At 64.8% G+C, this 18,286-nt stretch overlaps 1 protein-coding gene across 1 annotated transcript in view; it reads left to right on the top strand.

Annotated features, from left to right (window-relative positions):
• PLXND1 (plexin D1) overlaps positions 1 to 18,286 on the top strand; it is a 40,369-nt gene that overhangs the window by 20,657 nt on the left and 1,426 nt on the right. The window contains exons 10-34 of the mRNA XM_062200489.1: positions 1,952 to 2,041; positions 2,219 to 2,312; positions 2,908 to 3,062; positions 3,723 to 3,874; positions 4,287 to 4,386; positions 4,469 to 4,608; positions 5,284 to 5,451; positions 5,534 to 5,624; positions 5,798 to 6,061; positions 6,136 to 6,285; positions 6,946 to 7,060; positions 8,652 to 8,759; positions 8,875 to 8,987; positions 10,082 to 10,129; positions 11,442 to 11,572; positions 11,906 to 12,104; positions 13,567 to 13,713; positions 13,817 to 13,973; positions 14,514 to 14,617; positions 14,689 to 14,755; positions 15,411 to 15,445; positions 15,663 to 15,767; positions 16,191 to 16,354; positions 17,378 to 17,525; positions 17,932 to 18,072. Coding sequence (XP_062056473.1) covers positions 1,952 to 2,041; positions 2,219 to 2,312; positions 2,908 to 3,062; positions 3,723 to 3,874; positions 4,287 to 4,386; positions 4,469 to 4,608; positions 5,284 to 5,451; positions 5,534 to 5,624; positions 5,798 to 6,061; positions 6,136 to 6,285; positions 6,946 to 7,060; positions 8,652 to 8,759; positions 8,875 to 8,987; positions 10,082 to 10,129; positions 11,442 to 11,572; positions 11,906 to 12,104; positions 13,567 to 13,713; positions 13,817 to 13,973; positions 14,514 to 14,617; positions 14,689 to 14,755; positions 15,411 to 15,445; positions 15,663 to 15,767; positions 16,191 to 16,354; positions 17,378 to 17,525; positions 17,932 to 18,072 — 3,186 coding nt within the window. The remainder of the gene's footprint in view (positions 1 to 1,951; positions 2,042 to 2,218; positions 2,313 to 2,907; positions 3,063 to 3,722; positions 3,875 to 4,286; positions 4,387 to 4,468; positions 4,609 to 5,283; positions 5,452 to 5,533; positions 5,625 to 5,797; positions 6,062 to 6,135; positions 6,286 to 6,945; positions 7,061 to 8,651; positions 8,760 to 8,874; positions 8,988 to 10,081; positions 10,130 to 11,441; positions 11,573 to 11,905; positions 12,105 to 13,566; positions 13,714 to 13,816; positions 13,974 to 14,513; positions 14,618 to 14,688; positions 14,756 to 15,410; positions 15,446 to 15,662; positions 15,768 to 16,190; positions 16,355 to 17,377; positions 17,526 to 17,931; positions 18,073 to 18,286) is intronic.

Genomic DNA, 18,286 nt, shown 5'->3' with positions numbered 1-18,286 from the left:
GCTGAGAGAAGCCCTGGCCAGGGTCCCTGCCTGGCCTGCAGCCCATTGTGGACATGGCCGAGGCTGTCCCTGCCCTGCACTGCCCCTGGGACACCCATTTGGTGGCCTCAGTGGCTTCCGTGGAGAGCGGCCAGCCCTGGGCCACTGCAGTCCCCTTGTCCAGATGAGGAAATCAGGCTCAGGGCGGGGCCGGGGATGATGCCAGGTCACATGCGCAGGGCTGGCCTTGCGTCGCCTTGGACTCCCGATCCAGTGCTCTTCCCAGCAGACAGCCGCCCCGCCCCCAGTCTGGGCTGGGGGAGGGGACGCAGCCCTTTCTGGGCCCCTGCCGGAGGAGCGTCCCGGGTGGGAAGCGTTGACGCATCCTGGAAGCGGGCCAGCCACCCCCTCCCCAGCTCCCAGGGACTCGCCATCTGTTGCCTCCACACAGTTGCTGAGGCCCGTGACGGCTGTCACACGTGGGGGCCACGTGCCGGGCATCTGGGCTGTGTCAGGGAGCCGCGTGGCGGGGCTGGCGCTCTGTGAGGGGCCAGGCTGTGACTCTGCCCTGCTCCCAGTGGGGTGGGAGCCTGGGAGCCGCAGGGGACCTGGGGTGGGAGGGGCGGTTCTGCACCCTGGGCCCAGGGGACAGGGACAGAGAGGCCTGAGCCCTGATTTGGGTCCTGGCTGACTGTTGCCAGCTGCATAGCCAGGCGATCTCCGCTCCCTCGGGCACTTCTGGAACACTCGGGGCGGGCGGGCCAGGACCTTGTGTGCCAGGCCACACCCTGGGGAGCCCGGCAGACGACTCGGGATCCACCTGCCTCCAGCTCGCCCAGTGCGGCAGGGACGAAACGGGCGTTTGGCCCCGTCAGCAGCCACGTTCCTATGTTGCCTTCCAGCCTGGGACCCCAGATAGCAGAGGGTGACCTGCCTTCACCCCAGGGTGTCCCCTCTGCCGGTGACAGGGACGTAAACAGGAAGTCCTGCACAGGCAAAACCCAGCACTCAGCAAACAGTTCCTGGAGCTGCTCCGGAGAGGGCGAGATGGGACTGGGGACTGAGCATTTTTTATTCAGCCCACACACACTTATTGAGCACTTCCTGCATACCACAGTAGTGGGCACATATTAGGCACCTGCAGGGTGCAACCCATGATGTTACATGATCCCCAGTTTCCCACCAATCCTGTGAGAGGGAGGAGCCTCTCTCCGTGGTTCAGTTAAGGAGACCAAGGCTCAGAGAGGAGTGACTACTGTCACATCACATAAAGGAAGCAGCAGGGGTGGGATTCGAACCTGAGCTCTTCCAGCTGCTTTCTGCTCCCTAGCAGGTGTCAGAGGGGCCGAGGCCCAGCGCAGCCCTCCCCAGCGGACAGGGAGAACAGCCTGGGTCAGCGGATGGCGTGTTTGTGACACAGGGTGGGCGCCAGGCGTAGGAGAACTCCGTAGAGCCCCAGCATGCACCCAGAATTCGCTGCTGAGGGGACAGGCCAGGTGGGGGTGCCCCTGTGACTTGAGGGGAGCCCCTGGGAAGGTAGGGAACATGAGGCCTTAGGCTGGGCTGTGGCGGCCGCGCTGAGCTTGGCTGCGTGGTGCGGGGAGCCTGAGGGTGGGCAGTCTGCACCTTGCTGGGACCGGGACTCGGCCCGGAGGGCCCCACCTTAGGTTGAAAGAGCAGAGGGAGCCTCGCCGGAGTCTGAGCCCTGCAAGCAGCCCTGGTGGGCGTGGGAGAGGCGTTTAGCAGCACAGAGAGCATGAGGCCCGTGTTCTAGGCGTTATCTCGCTCCTTGCCTGCCCGGGGCACTGGCCCTGATGGCCAGGGAGGGAATTCTGGGGGCGGGGACCACACGGGCTAAGGCCTGGCAGTAGGACGGAGCCCTCCTCTAGGGCAGCCGTCTGCGAGATGCTCAGAGCGTCGGCGGGCAGTGGGCGCTGCTCACACACACACACCGCACCCCCATACCCTGCAGGGTGCAGCCTTGGAGTGCAGCTTTGGGCCAGAGGAGACCTTCGAGGCTGTGTGGGTCAATCAGTCAGTCGTGCGCTGCAACCAAGTGGTGGTGAGTCACGTGGCTCCACATGGCACAGGAGAGGCCTGGATGAGTTCACCCCCCTCCCCACCTTACCTCCTGGACCTTTGGGTGCCCGTCCCCAAGAGCCCCGCCCTCAGCTGTCTCCATGACCCCCCCGCCCCCAGCCGAGAGCCACCCCCTCAGCGTCTTTCCTGTCCCTTGCAGCTGCACACGACCCAGAAGAGCCGCGTATTTTCCCTCAGCCTCCAGCTCCAGGGGCGGCCGGCCCGGTTCCTGGACAGCCCTGACCCCATGACAGGTGGGCGCCCCACCCCTGGGCACCAAGGGATCCACGCAGTGGGTGGGGACTCATTCCAGTGCTCGCCACGCTGTCACCGCGTCCCACCTGGCATTCAGCACACACAGCCCTCGGATGCCAGCCCCAGCGCGGTGGCCAGGCGCCTCTGTTGATGGCCGTGCTGCTCTGTGCCTCCCCGTGCCAGTCCCTCCTCCATGGGGCTGTGATGGCACGTTCACCAACGCCTTGAGAATGGTCTTGGGGTTACGTGGCGCCCCCAGACTCGGGTCGGCGCCGGCACTGCTGCTGCTACACACTGAGCGTCCTGAATCCGAGAACCAGACCCACGCGGGTCCGGGCGCAAGGCCCGGCGCTGCCTCGCACAGGCTGTGTGCGCTGGGGCCAGTCACTCTGCCTCTCTGAGCCTCGGTCTCATCGGTGCCGAGGGCTGAGCTGTAGGAGCAGTGAGCAGCAAGGAGAGTAACGGGGCTCCTGCCTCCCCGTGCTCAGCACAGCCGAGCCTCTCCCCCGTGGGAGCGGGTGCGGATGGTGGGTGTGCACTGGGGGCAGACGCTGCACAGAGTGGCCGGCCCATGCCGCCCCCGTGTCTCCCTAGTCGAGGTCTACAACTGCGCCATGGGCAGCCCCGACTGTTCCCAGTGCCTGGGCCGCGAGGACTTGGGTCACCTGTGTGTGTGGAACGACGGCTGCCGCCTGCGGGGGCCCCTGCAGCCCCTGTCTGGCACCTGCCCCGCCCCCGAGATCCGCATGGTAAGCACCCTTCCCCACCCCGGGTCATTGCACGCTGGCATCTGATGTGCACAGGCACATGGAGCCCCACATCCTCGGGGACTCGGGGACACAGCCAGGCACACGGGTGCAGGATCACCCAGGAACAAAGTGCCCACCTCAGAGGGTTTAGTGGGGGAGTGGGCGGTAATACGGTAGGAAATCGGGGCCCACGTGGGGGCAGGAGCCCCGGAAAAGGCCAGCAGGGCAAAGGCACGGATGTGGGGGGTGGAAGAGATGCTGGGGCCTGCATGTACGAGTCAAGGGAAGCCTGCCCACGGGCTCATACTTGAGGGCTCCACTAACTCCCAAGACTGTTTTAATTAAGCAGGGAAGGACTCTGATTGGCTTAACCTGTGTCAGGTGCTCAGCCAGGCCCCAACAACTTCCAGCTTGGATACAGGGCCATGTGGTCAGACGTGGCCACTGGGAGCTGACCCCAGCGTCTCGCGGGAGACCCCCCTGCATCCCCAGGCCCCCAGGGGCTGAGTGACGCACACACACTCTTGCTGGCCAGCCAGGGACCAGCACGTCCTCTTCTGCACAGTGGGTCTGTGGGACCCTCCCCCTGTTGCGTGTGGCCATGGACGGGGCAGCCCAGCCTCAGGAACCCCACTCACCCCCTCTCTGGTCACCTGGCAGATTGAACCCCTGAGTGGCCCCTTGGACGGCGGGACCCTGCTGACCATCCGCGGCAGGAACCTGGGCCGCCGGCTCAGCGACGTGGCCCAGGGCGTGTGGATTGGCAGCGTGGCCTGCGAGCCGCTGGCCGACAGATACACCGTGTCGGAGGAGTGAGTGGCGGCGGGTAGCACTCAGGGTCCCGCCCCACGCAGCACTGTCCCCGTCAGCCCACACACGGTCCCAACTCGGATGCCCCCGCCTCCCAGCTCTTGCTTTGAAGCAAGCGGTCGTAGTTTCAGACATTTGGGGTCCCGGGCAGTGCTGTGGGCAGGGAATGGCTGGATCTCCTCCTAGGGAGTCGGAAGTCAGGCTCAGAGGCTGGGGACGCCACCCATGCGACCCAGAGTTGCAGAATGGTGGGAGACAGTGGGGTGGGCGGAGGCCCCTCTGCCTGGCTTTCCCCAGCTGCTGGTGTTGTTTTGGGATTCCAGAGTTGGGGGGCTGCTGTTGGGGGTGTCCCTGCTGAGAGCAGTGCAAGAACGGGGTCCTCACACACCCGCTGAGCAGAGCTGCCTCCCCCAGGATCGTGTGCGCCACGGGGCCAGCCCCAGGGCCCTTCTCGGACGTGGTGACCGTGAACGCCTCCAAGGAGGGCCGGTCCCGGGAACGCTTCTCCTACGTGGTAAGGGAGGCCGCAGCCCACCACTGTCCGCCCCCAGCTGGCGCCCCCACCCAAGGCCTGACCTGTGCCTTCCTCGCCACAGCTGCCCCAGGTCCAGTCCCTGGAGCCGGACAAGGGCCCCAAGGCGGGTGGCACCAGGATCACCATCCACGGGAGCGACCTCCATGTGGGCTCTGAGCTCCAGGTCCTGGTGAACAACTCGGACCCCTGCACGGAGCTTGTGTGAGACCCCCCTGCCCGTCCTACCCTTGCTGCCCGGAGACAGCCAAGAGGGGCCCCAGGGTGGGGGCGCAACCTTGCTGCAGATGTCACCCGGTCTTCACTGGCCGTGTCCACTTGGCCAAGCCTAGCCTCAGTTTCCCCTGTGGTGAGAACAGCACCAGTGGGCGGTGGGAAGGGCTCTGCACGAGACGCTGCACCAGTGACGGTGGCCGTGAACTTGGTGCTTCTGGGCTCCTTGCGCAGGCCCAGGGGGTGTGGCCTGTGGCAAGAGTGTGGACCCCAGCTCTTAGTGGGACCCTGTGTTGATTGGGTTCTTAGACTGGACCAGGCCCAATGGAGGGACATAGCTGGGGAACACTGAGGCCCTCGGGAAGGATTGACATGCCCATAGGAAACAGGGTCATCCTGATAGGACGGCGAGAAAACAGTGCTTCTGGGGCCTGGGGAGCAGGAGGAGAGGGGTTCTGGGAAGGCTTCCTGGAGGAGGTGAGATGGGGCTGGGTGCACAGGTGGGCCCACGCTGTGCTGTGGGAGTGGGAAGTGGGAGTTGTCTGCCATCAGCCTCTGCTCAAGGGGGCAGGAGACGAGGCCGGGACCAGTTGAGCAGCTTTAGGGGCCTCAGCGGTGGGCGAGCAGGGTAGGGGGCTCTTCTGATGAAGTCCACTGTGCCCGCAGGCGCACGGACACCAGCATCACCTGCACCGTGCCCAGCGGAGCCCTGGCGGCCCCGGTGCCCGTGTGCGTGCGCTTCGAGCGCCGGGGCTGTGCGCGCGGCAACCTCATCTTCGAGTACATGCAGAACCCGGTCATCACGGCCATCAGCCCCCGCCGCAGCCCGGTCAGGTGAGACCCGGACACGCGCAGCCCCCGGGCTGGCCTCCGTGGGGAGTGGGGGAGGGGCTCACCAGACTCCTGTACTCCCCAGCGGTGGCAGGACCATCACGGTGGCCGGCGAGCGCTTCCACATGGTGCAGAACGTGTCCATGGCTGTGCACCACATCGGCAAGGAGCCCACGGTGAGGGCGGGCAGTGCGTGGGCTGGGCGTGGCCAGGCCTCCCCTGCTGCACCTCCTCTCTCTGTCCCTCTCCCTGTCTCTGTGTGGCTCGCTCTCTCAGCCACGTGTCTCCCCCTGCCTCTGTCTCTCCCATCCTCCATCCCCGACCTTGACCCCTGGCCCGCCCACCCCAGCTCTGCAAGGTTCTCAACTCCACCCTCATCACCTGCCCATCACCGGGGGCCCTGAGCAACGCCTCGGCACCTGTGGACTTCTTCATCAACGGCCGGGCCTACACGGACGAGGCGGCAGTGGCCGAGGAGCTGCTGGACCCTGGGGAGGCGTGGCGCAGCCGCAGATTCCGCCTGGACTACCTGCCCAACCCCCAGTTCTCCACGGCCAAGAGGGAGAAGTGGATCAAGCACCACCCTGGGGAGCCGCTCACCCTCGTCATCCACGTGAGCGCCGTGAGGGCCCCGGGCGGGCGGGGGTGAGCGGGCCGCACCCCCCTACACCATCGCTGTCACCGCAGAAGGAGCAGGACAGCCTGGGGCTGGAGAGCCACGAGTACCGGGTCAAGATCGGCCAGGTGGCCTGCGACATCCAGATCATCTCGGACAGGGTCATCCACTGCTCCGTCAACGAGTCGCTGGGCACGGCGGAGGGGCAGCTGCCCATCACGGTGAGCAGACGGGCCCGGCCCCCGCCTCCCTGCCCGCAGCCCCCCGAGCGCGGTCAGGCTCAGCAGCTTAGGTGAGCACAGCGCAGCTCTACACCCCGCTTTGCCGGACGAGGAGCGAGCAGCCTTGCTGAGGGTCACTGAGCAGCTCCCTCCGGGGCGGGACTTGAAGGGGCGGGGACAGGTGGCTGCCAGTCACCGCCAGCAGGCCTGGAGGGGAGAGCAGTAGAATCCTGGGGTGGGGAGCTCACTCCCTTGCAGGACAGTGCTGACTGGGGAAGCTTCCTCTCACCTGCACTGCAGGTCCCACTCCTGCCTCGCCTGCTTCCCTGGTGCCAGGACAGCCCTACAAGTACTCGGGGACATCTGTCAGGCCCCATGTACCGCCCAGGCCCTGTGTCTCCTCTGCCCCTCCTCCCGGGCGGCAGTAGGATTCGCAGGCCCCCGTACTGAGTCTCACACCTGTGCCAGGCTCAGGATCGAGGGCTCACAAGGCTCGTCCTGCCGAGTCACCCGTGTCCCCTGCGGGTGGACGTGGCTATTTCCGTGTTACTGATGAGGCTCAGAGACCTGGGGTGACTTGTCCCGGGCCACGCAGCGAACGAGAAGAGCCCAGGTGCGAGTCCAGGAAAGCGGCAACCCTCTCCCCGCCCCTTTGCACAGATCCAGGTAGGGAACTTCAACCAGACCATCGCGACGCTGCAGCTGGGGGGCAGCGAGACGGCCATCATCGTGTCCATCGTCATCTGCAGCGTCCTGCTGCTGCTCTCCGTAGTCGGTAAGGAGCCCTGGCCCCCGCCGCTCTGCAGACAGACAGGGCGGGGGCTGGAGGTGCGGGTACAAGATGGTGGACGCCGGGCCCAGGCCATGGCCCCGGACGCTGGGCGGACAAATTCGGAAGCTTTTTTGCAGCCCGCAGGGGGCTGGTGCGGAGCCCTAGCGCAGATGGTGCAGAGGGAAGGTTAGGCTGCCCATGTGATGGGCGCCACGGCTGCCACCCTATGGCATCTGCATGAAGCATAGCTGGCGTGGCGGAGAGGTGGCGCCCTCACGGCTGGGAGGATGTCCGGCAGCTCCTCCCTGGGTTCAACACAGAGGCCCACGATCCCACCCCTACCGATCTACCCACGAGCGCGCACACACGCCCAGCCACCCAGAGGCTTATGTGCACGGCACTGACAACCAGGAGGCCAGAGCTGATGGATGGAGCCGCAGCGTGGTCTCGCCACGCGCGGCCTGTCACTCGGCCATAAAGAGCAGTGAGGTCCTCACACGAGCTCCATGCTCCGTGAAGGCAGCCGCACAGACGGCCCCGTCCTGCGTGACTCCCCTGGGTGGACCTGTGCATCGGCCAAGCGCTCGGAGACAGCAGGGCCGGGGCAGGGAGAGGCGGCAGGGGCTGCTTGGCGGGTCCAGGTCTTCTCGGGGCAGTCGGAGTGTTGTAAAATCAGCTGGCGCTGACAGGTGCACAATCCTGAACATGTGAGAAGCCATGCAATGGCACACGCTCAGGGGATCGATTTTATGCTATGTGCATTATACCTCAATAAAGCCGTTTGTAGAACACGAGTATAGTGAGTGTAGAAAACTTCAGGGGAGAAACGCGAGAAGATAAAAGGAAAAAAATACCCCTCTTAACCTGTGTATGTTTTGTATTTCTTCGCAGTCTCTTTTCTAATAATACTGTGCTGTGTGTATGTGTGTGTGTGTATATATATATATATACACACACATTATATATATTCTTGCCTGCATCCTAGATGGGGATCATAATAGAAAGATTACTTTTTAAGAAATGTATGTGTTTGAGAGAAAAAGATCTTCCAGCTGCTGGTTTACTCCCGAAATGCCCAGAACAGCCGTGGTCAGGCCAGACTAAAGATGGGAACTAGGAATCCAACCTGGGTCTCCCACACGGGTGGCAAGGACCCGGGCATTTGAGCCATCAGCCGCTGCCTCCCAGGGTGCTCGTTAGCAGGAGGCTGGAACCCAGAGGGGCCGGCCCTTTGATACAGCTGCCAGGGTCCCGACTGGCGACCTAGCTGCTCGGCCGAGCACCCACCTGTAGAGAGTGCTATGTAAAGTTTCCTAATTCACAAGTAACACCTGGGTATTGTAGGAGGCCTAGGGAATGGTGTTCCGCTGTCCATTCCCAAGCCCCTTGGCCTGCAGGAGCTGTGCCCAGGGCGACGGTGACCCATAGGCTGGGGATGCCCGGGCCCCTCCTGCCCAGAGGTGCAGCACCACGGCCGGCAGCAGGACCCCCCCCCCCCCCCGCACTCCTCACACCCGGGCCCTGCGGGCAGTGGGCGGGGTCAGCACATCCCTGGGCCACGAACGGCGCCTGACGGCCGCTCTGCTGCCCGCAGCCCTGTTTGTCTTCTGCACCAAGAGCCGCCGTGCCGAGCGCTACTGGCAGAAGACGCTGCTGCAGATGGAGGAGATGGAGTCTCAGATCCGCGAGGAGATTCGCAAAGGTAGCTGGCAGGGGACGCGGGGGTGGCGCGGCGGGGCCAAGGGGCCGGGTGGGGCTCGCCCGTCTGTGGCTGACCGTGCAGACCACTCACCGCCACCTGCTTGCCCGCCCGCCAGGCTTTGCTGAGCTGCAGACGGACATGACGGATCTGACCAAGGAGCTGAACCGCAGCCAGGGCATCCCCTTCCTGGAGTACAAGCATTTCGTGACCCGCACCTTCTTCCCCAAGGTCAGCCCAGGGCCCCGAACCCGTGCTGAGGGCGCTTCGGGCAGCAGCTCCGCCGTCGGGGCTGTGGAGGCCTAGAGCGTTCCTCTGAGCAGCATGGGCCTTGAGCAGTGCAAAACCTGCACACCCGTCCACAGTGGGGCTGGCCACCCGTCCACAGTGGGGCTGGCCACCCGTCCACAGTGGGCTGGCCACCCGTCCACAGTGGTGCTGGCCACCCGTCCACAGTGGTGCTGGCCACCTGTCCAGTGGGCTGGCCACCCGTCCACAGTGGTGCTGGCCACCCGTCCACAGTGGGGCTGGCCACCTGTCCAGTGGGCTGGCCACCCGTCCTGGCGCGCTGAGGGAGGGGCCCAGTTTCTGCATCCAATTCCATTTCTGCTTTCTTGATGTTTAACTGTCCGTGCAGAAGCCAGCTGCTGGTCCCTCCCTCCTCGCGGGATCCTGGGCTTGCCACCGGGCTCACGAGGCTGAGAGAAGGGATGGTCGGGACTCTCCCACACCCCACACTCCCTGTAGTCTCTGGGCCCCTTCCCAGGCTCCTCTTGGTCTCGGTGATTGCTCCTCCTGTGCACCACACTGTGCCCCAGCCCCTCCGTGCCTGCCACGCCTCCTCCTGAGTCCCAGGGCTGCTGCCTTGTCCCCACCTTGCCTGACCTGCCCGGACATGTGTGCCTGTGGCCAGCCCCCTCCCAGTCGGTCCACACCATTCACCGTGCAGCAGCTGAAGCCAGCCCACATATGGCCACCCTGTGCAGTGGCTCCCCCCAGCCTCTCTGCCTCAGTTTCCGCATGCATGCTGAGCTGCTTTGGCTTCCTCTTAAGCCTTATGCCCTCCTGCACTGCCTGATCCCGGCTCACATCGGTTCCTGTGTGTGTGATCCCCTGCAGGGAGCCCCCTCCCGTAGAATCCCACAGCCCTCTGGGCCTGACCCATTGCCTCTTTCTTGACACGGGGTATCTTGACACAGTCCTCCCACCCCGTTTCTTCAGTGACCGGCAGCCTGCTGGGGTGATGACCTGAGATGCTGGGGCCCCTCTGCAGTGTTCCTGTTTGCAGAGAGCATTAAATCCTGTCTTCCCACCCCCACTTCCAGGGCAGCTCCCCGGTGCAGGAGACCCACCCTCTGCTGGGCGAGTGGAAGGTGAGTACCTTATCCGCACACACTGGGCTGCGTTAGGACAACCCTGAGCCTCCCTGTCCAGCGGCTTCAACCCTTTCTTTAATCATGGGACACTGGGAGGCACCTGCCCCTGAGAGGTGGTGAGCCCTTCATCCCAGGAGGCATTCAAGGTGTCACCAGGGCTGGCCCTCCCAGGCCAGGTACACAGAGGATTGGGCCCCATTCTACCTGCTGCTGACCGAACGCAAGGTCAGAGGCCCCCAGGTCCCAGGTAGGGGAGGAGCTATCGATTGACGATAGGATTACATGGGGTGGGTAGGTGCGGTCTCCAGCTCATGAACCTGACCTATCTCCCTGACCTTTCCCACACCATTCCCTGCTCAGAGATTTCCGACCCTCACTCTTAGGGGATGCTGAAGGGCGTAGAGTCATCCGATCTTCTGTATCTACTTCCTGCTGACCGCGGACGCAGGCCCTGCCTGTCTTGGGTCAGGAAATCTCTTCCTATGTAATCTAACGAGCTGGAGGACTTTCGGTCACGGCCAGAGTCCGTGTGGCCGTCACGACTTTCAGAAGCGCTTGACCTGGCACTCAGAAGTTGATCGGTCACTATGAGCAGAACTGGAAGCCAGCCTGTTGCACGTGGAGTGCCCTCTAGGATACCGGGGATCCCCAGCCAGTGGGCGCCGATAGGCTGTCCTGTGCAGGCTGTGAGCATCCTGCAGTCTGAGGACAGGTGCAGAGCCCACCGATCACAAGGTTTCTCCTTGTTCTGTCCGTATGTATTCCAAGGTTTGTCGGTTGTCCATAACCTTGGCCAGAGTGTCCATGGATCTAAGTACTTGCTCTAACAGTTGCCCTGAAGTGTAAGCCAGACTGCCTAAGGTTTTTAAAATTAGCTTCATGTGGCACACCACAACCTTCTAGTAATAGAATAGAAGAACCCACTAAGAAGTTCTCCTGCCAATTACAGCTCCCAGAAAGGGCCGAAAGAGGAGGTAGGTACAGCGTGTCTTTAAGAAGAGAGACGATGTTGCCTTTTGAAGAGGTTTTTGAGATCTTCGATTGGCTCACGGGAGCAGGCAGTCTTATCTTTCAAGTGCGCCTGCGAAGACTCAGGAGGTAGAAGTTTCATCCTTGACCCATGTACCCAGCCTGGGATGCCCTGGGGTACCCTGGCTCTTCGCTGGGCCCCACTGTTGGACTCAACTGAGCCATCGCTCCCAGTCACAGGGAGTTAGGATGCGGTGGGCAGCCATCTTAAGTGCTAGACCCTGGTCCAGGCAGGGTTACTGGGCCCCTTCGGAATCCTCACCACCAGCTGCTTCCGCAGATCCCAGAGAGCTGCAGGCCCAACATGGAGGAGGGGATCAGCTTGTTCTCCTCGCTGCTCAGCAATAAGCACTTCCTCGTGGTCTTCGTGCACGCGCTGGAGCAGCAGAAGGACTTTGCTGTGCGCGACAGGTCAGGCTCTCTCGGTGGGGCCCTGGGGTGGGCAGGGCCTGGGTCTGCCCGGCAGAGCCCTGGGACCCAAGGCTGCAGCACGGACAGCTCGCTGCCGGCTGGGCAGCTGCATTGGCTGGCAGCGTGCCCTGAGCCCCGGGCTTCTATTCCCGCCCAGGCTGGGCCGGGATGCCCGAGGCGTGTGCTGTCGCTCACGGCACTGCTGTGGGTGTCCGAGAAGGTGCCTCCTGGGCCAGGCACATCCCAGCCCCGCTCAGCCGCACCGCCCCGCAGGCACGCGGCGGCCCCAGGGCCACGAGGCGTGCCGGCGCTGATGCCCGCCGCCGTCCGCAGGTGCAGCCTGGCCTCACTGCTGACCATCGCGCTGCACGGCAAGCTCGAGTACTACACGAGCATCATGAAGGAGCTGCTGGTGGACCTCATCGACGCCTCGGCCGCCAAGAACCCCAAGCTCATGCTGCGGCGCACGGAGTCCGTGGTGGAGAAGATGCTCACCAACTGGATGTCCATCTGCATGTACAGCTGCCTGCGGGTGAGGCCGCCCGTCGCTGCCCCCTCGCCGGATGGGTTGCCGTGGGCGCAGGGGCGGGCCCCAGTGCCCGTTGTGCACATGGAGAAGGGAGGCTCAGACAAGGCCTGGCGGGCTGGCCGCGAGGGCTCCGAGCTCACTCGGGGAGGGGCAGAGGCCGCACCAGGGCCGCGTCGTCTCAGCCAGCCAGCCCTTGCTGCTGCGTCTCGGGCCGCTGCTGTGGGTTCAGGAGGAACATCACACTGCAGCCCGAGGCGGCCCCGGGCCGGCTGCACGGTTCGGCGTGGCTCCCTGGAGGGGGTGGCGCCCAGTCCGGGGGAGGCGGCGGGGATGAGCCAGGTGGAGAGCTGGGTGGGCAACGGCTGGGTGGGCAGGGTGCACGGCCCTAACACACAGTGGGCAACGGCTGGGTGGGCAGGGTGCACGGCCCTAACACACAGTGGGCAACGGCTGGGTGTGCGGCCCTAACACAGAGTGGGCAATGGCTGGGAAGAGGCAGTGTTCACACCAAGACCGGGGGCAGGGGCTGGGGTCAGGGTCTGATACAGTTATCTCCCAGCGCCCAGCCCCATCTCACCCCCATCCCAACTGCCCTATGGTGGCGCAGGCCAAGGGTTGTTGGGGGCCTGGGAAGAGGGGCAGAAGCCTGGCCAGGTCCATTACCAGAGCTTCAGTCCAGCCTTGGGCACAAGCCAGGCTCTGTGACCCTGGAGACGTTGCCGCCTTCTCTGGGCTGTGGTTTCTCTCTGTGCAATGGGGCCCATACCCCAGCCCCAGGGGTGTCCCATGGATCCCTTGGGAGTAGGGGAGCAGAGGTGGGCCTGGGGAGGAGCCACTGCGTGGGGTGCTCGGGTCTCCTGCGGGCTGCCTCACTCTGGGCCATCAGGGCTGTGTCAGGGACCATGGGGCCACAACGAGCCTGGCCCAGCTCCCCTGGCCTCTGCGTGTGGCCCTAGGCAGGCCTTCCCCCAGAGCCTGTTCCCTCCTTTAGAATACAGGCCTGCACGGCTCCCAGGCCCAGGGAATCGGCTGCATGAGGCGGGCAGGTCTCTTGCAGGGGCTTGCTTTTCTCTTTAAACCGATCCACCGTTTTAGTTAAATGTCCACCGTAGCTGGAACATGTGGGTCACTTGCTCTGCCCTGACCATGAAAATCCCTGCAGTAAGTCCTTCCTGGCCAGGTGCACCTGCTGACCCCGGAGGTGGGCAGGATCAGGGCGTGAGCCGGTTCAGCCAGCGCCTCCCCCAGTCAGGCTGTGATTGCAGTCACTTGAGGCCATACCTGGGTCCTGGTTTCACCCCAAGAGGCTCCCACTTAGTAGAAAGTCACAGGTGTGGGAGTCCGTCGACCCAGGATTCGAATCCAGCTCCATCACTTCCCAGGGAGGGAGCGGGAATGCAGGGGGAGGGGCTGGGAAGAGGCGAGGGGCTGGGCCCCGGCTCCTGACAGCCCTGTCGCCCTGCAGGAGACTGTCGGGGAGCCATTCTTCCTGCTTCTGTGCGCCATCAAGCAGCAGGTCAACAAGGGCTCCATCGACGCCATCACCGGCAAGGCCCGCTACACGCTCAACGAGGAGTGGCTGCTGCGGGAGAACATCGAGGCCAAGCCCCGGGTGAGCCGGGCCGGGGCTGCTGGCCGCTGGGCTGCTGCTGGGTCCTTGTGTGGCAGCGGCGGCCGCTTGCTGACCCCCTGCTCCCACCCTCTCTCTCGCGCAGAACCTGAACGTGTCCTTCCAGGGCTGCGGCATGGACTCGCTGAGCGTGCGGGCCATGGACACCGACACGCTGACGCAGGTGAAGGAGAAGATTCTGGAAGCCTTCTGCAAGAATGTGCCCTACTCGCAGTGGCCGCGCGCCGAGGACGTCGACCTTGGTGGGCAGGGGTGGGGGCGGGGCACAGCCGGTGGTCCCCGGGGGCTTGGAGATGATTCGCCAGGAGCTCTTCCTCTGAGGGAAGACAGGCCCTGGGGTGCAGGCAGCAGCACCAAGCGCTCGGGAGAGGCTTCCCGCAGGGGGCACGCGGGGGCACTCCGCTCCAGGCACAGGGGTCTCGGCCAGGCCGAGAAGCCAAGGCCATTGGTCCCCAAGGGCCTTTCCTGAGCGCTCGCTGGGCACCAGTCCCTGTTCTAAGCAGCGAGCTGTTAGGGTAAACAGGCGGGTGCAGTGGCTGTCCACACGGAGCCGAGAACATTCCATGGCCCACTGGGGCCGGCAGGCAGGAGGCGGCGCAGATGGGCCCTTCCAGAGCCCCCCTCGGTGCCCCCCCCTGGCACCCTTGCTCTGTGCCCCCACGCCCTCTCCCCTGGCCTCTCCACCTCCCCATGTCACAGTTGGGGTCACCCGGGTGCAGAGCGGAGAGCCTGCCCGCGGGCTCCCTCCGTGCCCTAGGCCCTGACCGGCTCCTTGCCCCCAGAGTGGTTCGCGTCGAGCACCCAGAGCTACATCCTGCGGGACCTGGACGACACATCGGTGGTGGAGGATGGCCGCAAGAAGCTCAACACCCTAGCCCACTACAAGGTGCGGCGCGCGCGCACACACACCCCCACCCTGCCCTCTGCCCTCTGCCCTGACCTCTCCTCTCCCCTCAGATCCCCGAGGGCGCCTCCCTGGCCATGAGCCTCACAGACAAGAAGGACAGCAACACGCTGGGCCGAGGTAGCACCACTCACCCAGGCTGGCGGGGGCATCTCCCATCCCGCGCCCACACCAGCAGCCCCAGCGGGGAAACTGAGGTCCCCAGGGTGGGGTGGGGGGAGGACAGGGGTGGGCTGGGGCCAGGCCAGCCGCCTCTGACCCAGTACTGCACGGGTAGGGCCCACAGCCAGGCCTCCCTGAGCTGATTCCCTACGGGCATCTGGGGAGAGGCCGCGGGAGGGCGGGATGTGGTTCCAATGAGGGCTGGGCAGCTGCCAGGCCAGTGGCGGAGGCCAGTGGGCCCGTGTGCCCAGCCTCGAGGCCCCCTGTTGGCGCTCTCAGATGCCCCAGGCTTGGGAACACGGGCGCCTCCAGGTCTCAGGGTCCCCTCTGGAGGTGGGGAGCAGGCCCCGGGCTGGCAGGATTCTGGGCACAGTGGGGTGGCTGAGTGCTGTCCCCTCCCTGCCACCTCCCCCCACCCCGACCCCTTGACTGCATCTGTCCCTTTGTCTCTGCCTCGCTGTCCTGTCGTTCTCCACGTCACTCTCCCGTGCCTTTCTCTCTCTGCATCTCCCTGTGGCTGTCTCCCTCTCTCTCTGCGTCTGTCCCTTGCTTGCTCTCTTTCCCCTCCCCTCCTCTCCCTTGTTTGTTTATCGCGTGTGTTTTCCTCTCGCAGTGAAAGACTTGGACACAGAGAAGTATTTCCATTTGGTGAGTGCCCAGCCTCAGGCCCCGGGGAGCCAGCCCCTCACTGGGCGTGGCCCGGGCCTCAGGGAAAAGTACTCCCAGGCCCTGGGAAAGGCTCGTGCTGGGGAGCAGGAACCCAGGAGCGTGGGCAGAGCCGGGTGCCTGCGGGCGCAGGACGGACCTCCCCCGGGGCGGCTGGGGACGGCGCCCGGCACAGCACTGACACTGCCAGGCCTCTCAGGTGCTGCCCACCGATGAGCTGGCCGAGCCCAAGAAGTCGCACCGGCAGAGCCACCGGAAGAAGGTGCTGCCGGAGATCTACCTGACCCGCCTGCTGTCCACCAAGGTGGGCCCGGCCTCCGCCTTCCCTCTGCAGCCTCCCCGTCTCCTGTGGGGGGCAGGGAGGGAGGGAGGGGGAGCAGCAAAGACTCCAAGGACAGCTGCTGAGGTCGCCCATGTTACAGGCAGGGCAGTGGTGGCCCAGAGAGTCAGTGATGTCCCAAGTCGCACGGCTCGGGTGGCAGCGTTGGTACCGCAGCTCCCACTCTGCCTCCACTGGTTTCCTATTCTGTGTCCCAGTTTCTTGATCAGTCCTTTCAACGCCCCTGTGAGGTGGGTTCCGCTAACCCATTTCCCAGACAAGACAAACCGAGGCCCAGAGAGGTTAGGGGGCCAGCCTAATGCCGCATGGCATCCCCGCTCAGCAGGGGTGCCCACTTGCCCCCTACACACGGCATGGGCTGACGGTGGCCACCCCACTCCCCCACAGGGCACCCTGCAGAAGTTCCTGGATGACCTGTTCAAGGCCATTCTGAGCATCCGGGAAGACAAGCCCCCGCTGGCCGTCAAGTACTTTTTTGACTTCCTGGAGGAGCAGGCCGAGAAGAGGGGCATCTCGGACCCCGACACCCTGCACATCTGGAAGACCAACAGGTGCGGGCGAGCCGGCTGGCGGCGAGGGCCCGGCACTGCGACCCTGCAGTAGCTGCGGTCAGGCCTGCAGCTCCACCTGCCCGGGTTCAGCCCCTGTTCTGCCCCTCCCCCCGTGTGGTCTCCCCAAGCGACCTCACCTGTCTACACTTCAGTTGCCTGTAAACCCCACCCCTTAACTGCCAGAATCAACCGACGAGCAGCCGAGCAGCCGGTGTGCAATGCAGAAACACTGCCCCTAGCACAGTTCTCCCTCCCCCCTACTTGGGGGGCGCCAGCAGCTCCATTTTACGGAAGAGGACATGGAGGCTCAGAGCAGCAGCCCCTGAGCCCACACAGCCCTCGGCAGAACCAGGCTCAACCCCAGATGACTGCAATCCCACATCCAGTCCGCAGCCCTCCTGGGAGACAAAGCTTAGCTTTCAGGGTCACGCATCCTGCCAAGAAGTTGTTGCAAAAACTTCAGCCTGACCCTCAGACAACAATGGCACCAACGAGAATTTTCTGTCAAGTTGCAGCTTTTCAGAGCTCCGGGATCCCCATGGGGCTCCGGCTGCTGAGTCACTGGGTGGCCCTGGGGTGGGGGTGGGGGTGGGGCTGGGGGGTGTCAGCAACCCCCTCTGGCCTCCCAAGGCCAAGGCTAAGCATCCAGACACCGCCCATCCAGCCCTCCCGCCGCTTGGCGCTAGCGGCTGCCTGCACGGTGGGAGGAGGAGCTTCGCTGCCCTGGAGTGCGTGGGGTGGGGGAGCTTTCTAATGAGAACCAGGATCTGGCCCGAGGCTCCCGGGAGGCTCCCCAGCGGGTGGGGGCTGGCAAGGAGGGTGGACCAGCCGGGCCCCTCCGTTGCCAGGGAGGAGCACGCCAGGCTCCCAAAGTCACGTCAGGGATGGCTGCACCATGCAAGGAGCCGGTGCTGTCCTGCCGGCCACCTGCCTCCCTCCCTCCACTCAGAAGCAGCCCCTTTCCCGCTGCCCCCCACCCCGGGGGGGGGGGGGTACTCACGCTGCCCTGCCCTCCCTGCCCAGCCTCCCTCTCCGCTTCTGGGTGAACATCCTGAAAAACCCCCAGTTCGTCTTCGACATCGACAAGACGGACCACATCGACGCCTGCCTGTCAGTCATCGCACAAGCCTTCATCGACGCCTGCTCCATCTCCGACCTGCAGCTGGGCAAGGTCGGCTGTGCCACGGGGCGGCCTGGGCCCCAGGCGGGGTGGGCGGGAGAGGAGCGCAGGTCCCAGGGGGTCGCTCAGCTATGGGAGAACGCCCAGCACCTGGCGCCCATCCACAGAAACACCGCGTCACGAGGGCTCAGCGCTCCTGCCTCAGGTGCACCTAGCACCAGCCCTGAGTACCTAGGCCACGGAGCCAGCGTGGTGTGCAAGGAGGCCAAGCCGCCGGCTGGCTGCAGCTCACAGGGAACCCACGAGATGCACGTGGGACAGGGTGGTGCTGCCAGCAGGGCCCCAGAGGAGCCTGGGCCTCCCTCGGGTTGTTGCCGGTCCCGTGGAAACCCCGCAAAGCGCGGCCCATGGCCAAGGCCACGGCACCGGCTGTCTCACTGCTGTCCTCTCGGCGCAGGACTCACCTACCAACAAGCTCCTGTACGCCAAGGAGATCCCGGAGTACCGCAAGATCGTGCAGCGCTACTACAAGCAGATTCAGGACATGACGCCGCTCAGCGAGCAGGAGATGAACGCCCACCTGGCCGAGGAGTCACGGGTGCGCGCCGGCTGCTCCACGGGGCTCTTGCCGGGCGGGGTCGGCGGAGGGAGAGAAGCTGTCCACAGCGCAGTGCCCTGAGCACTGGGACACGGGAGTTCTGAGTCTGGGAAGCCGCTTCGGCCCGGGAGGGTTGGGGGCGGCCGTGGTGGGAACCGGGGGCTCCTGCCTCGGCTGGGCTGGGTCCTGTTAGACGGCTGGGGTGACCGCGCCT

Source organism: Lepus europaeus, chromosome 9 (assembly GCF_033115175.1).
Source record: "Lepus europaeus isolate LE1 chromosome 9, mLepTim1.pri, whole genome shotgun sequence".
In the NCBI taxonomy this organism is placed as follows: Eukaryota; Metazoa; Chordata; class Mammalia; order Lagomorpha; family Leporidae; genus Lepus; species Lepus europaeus.
This window is presented reverse-complemented; position numbering and strand designations above follow the sequence as displayed.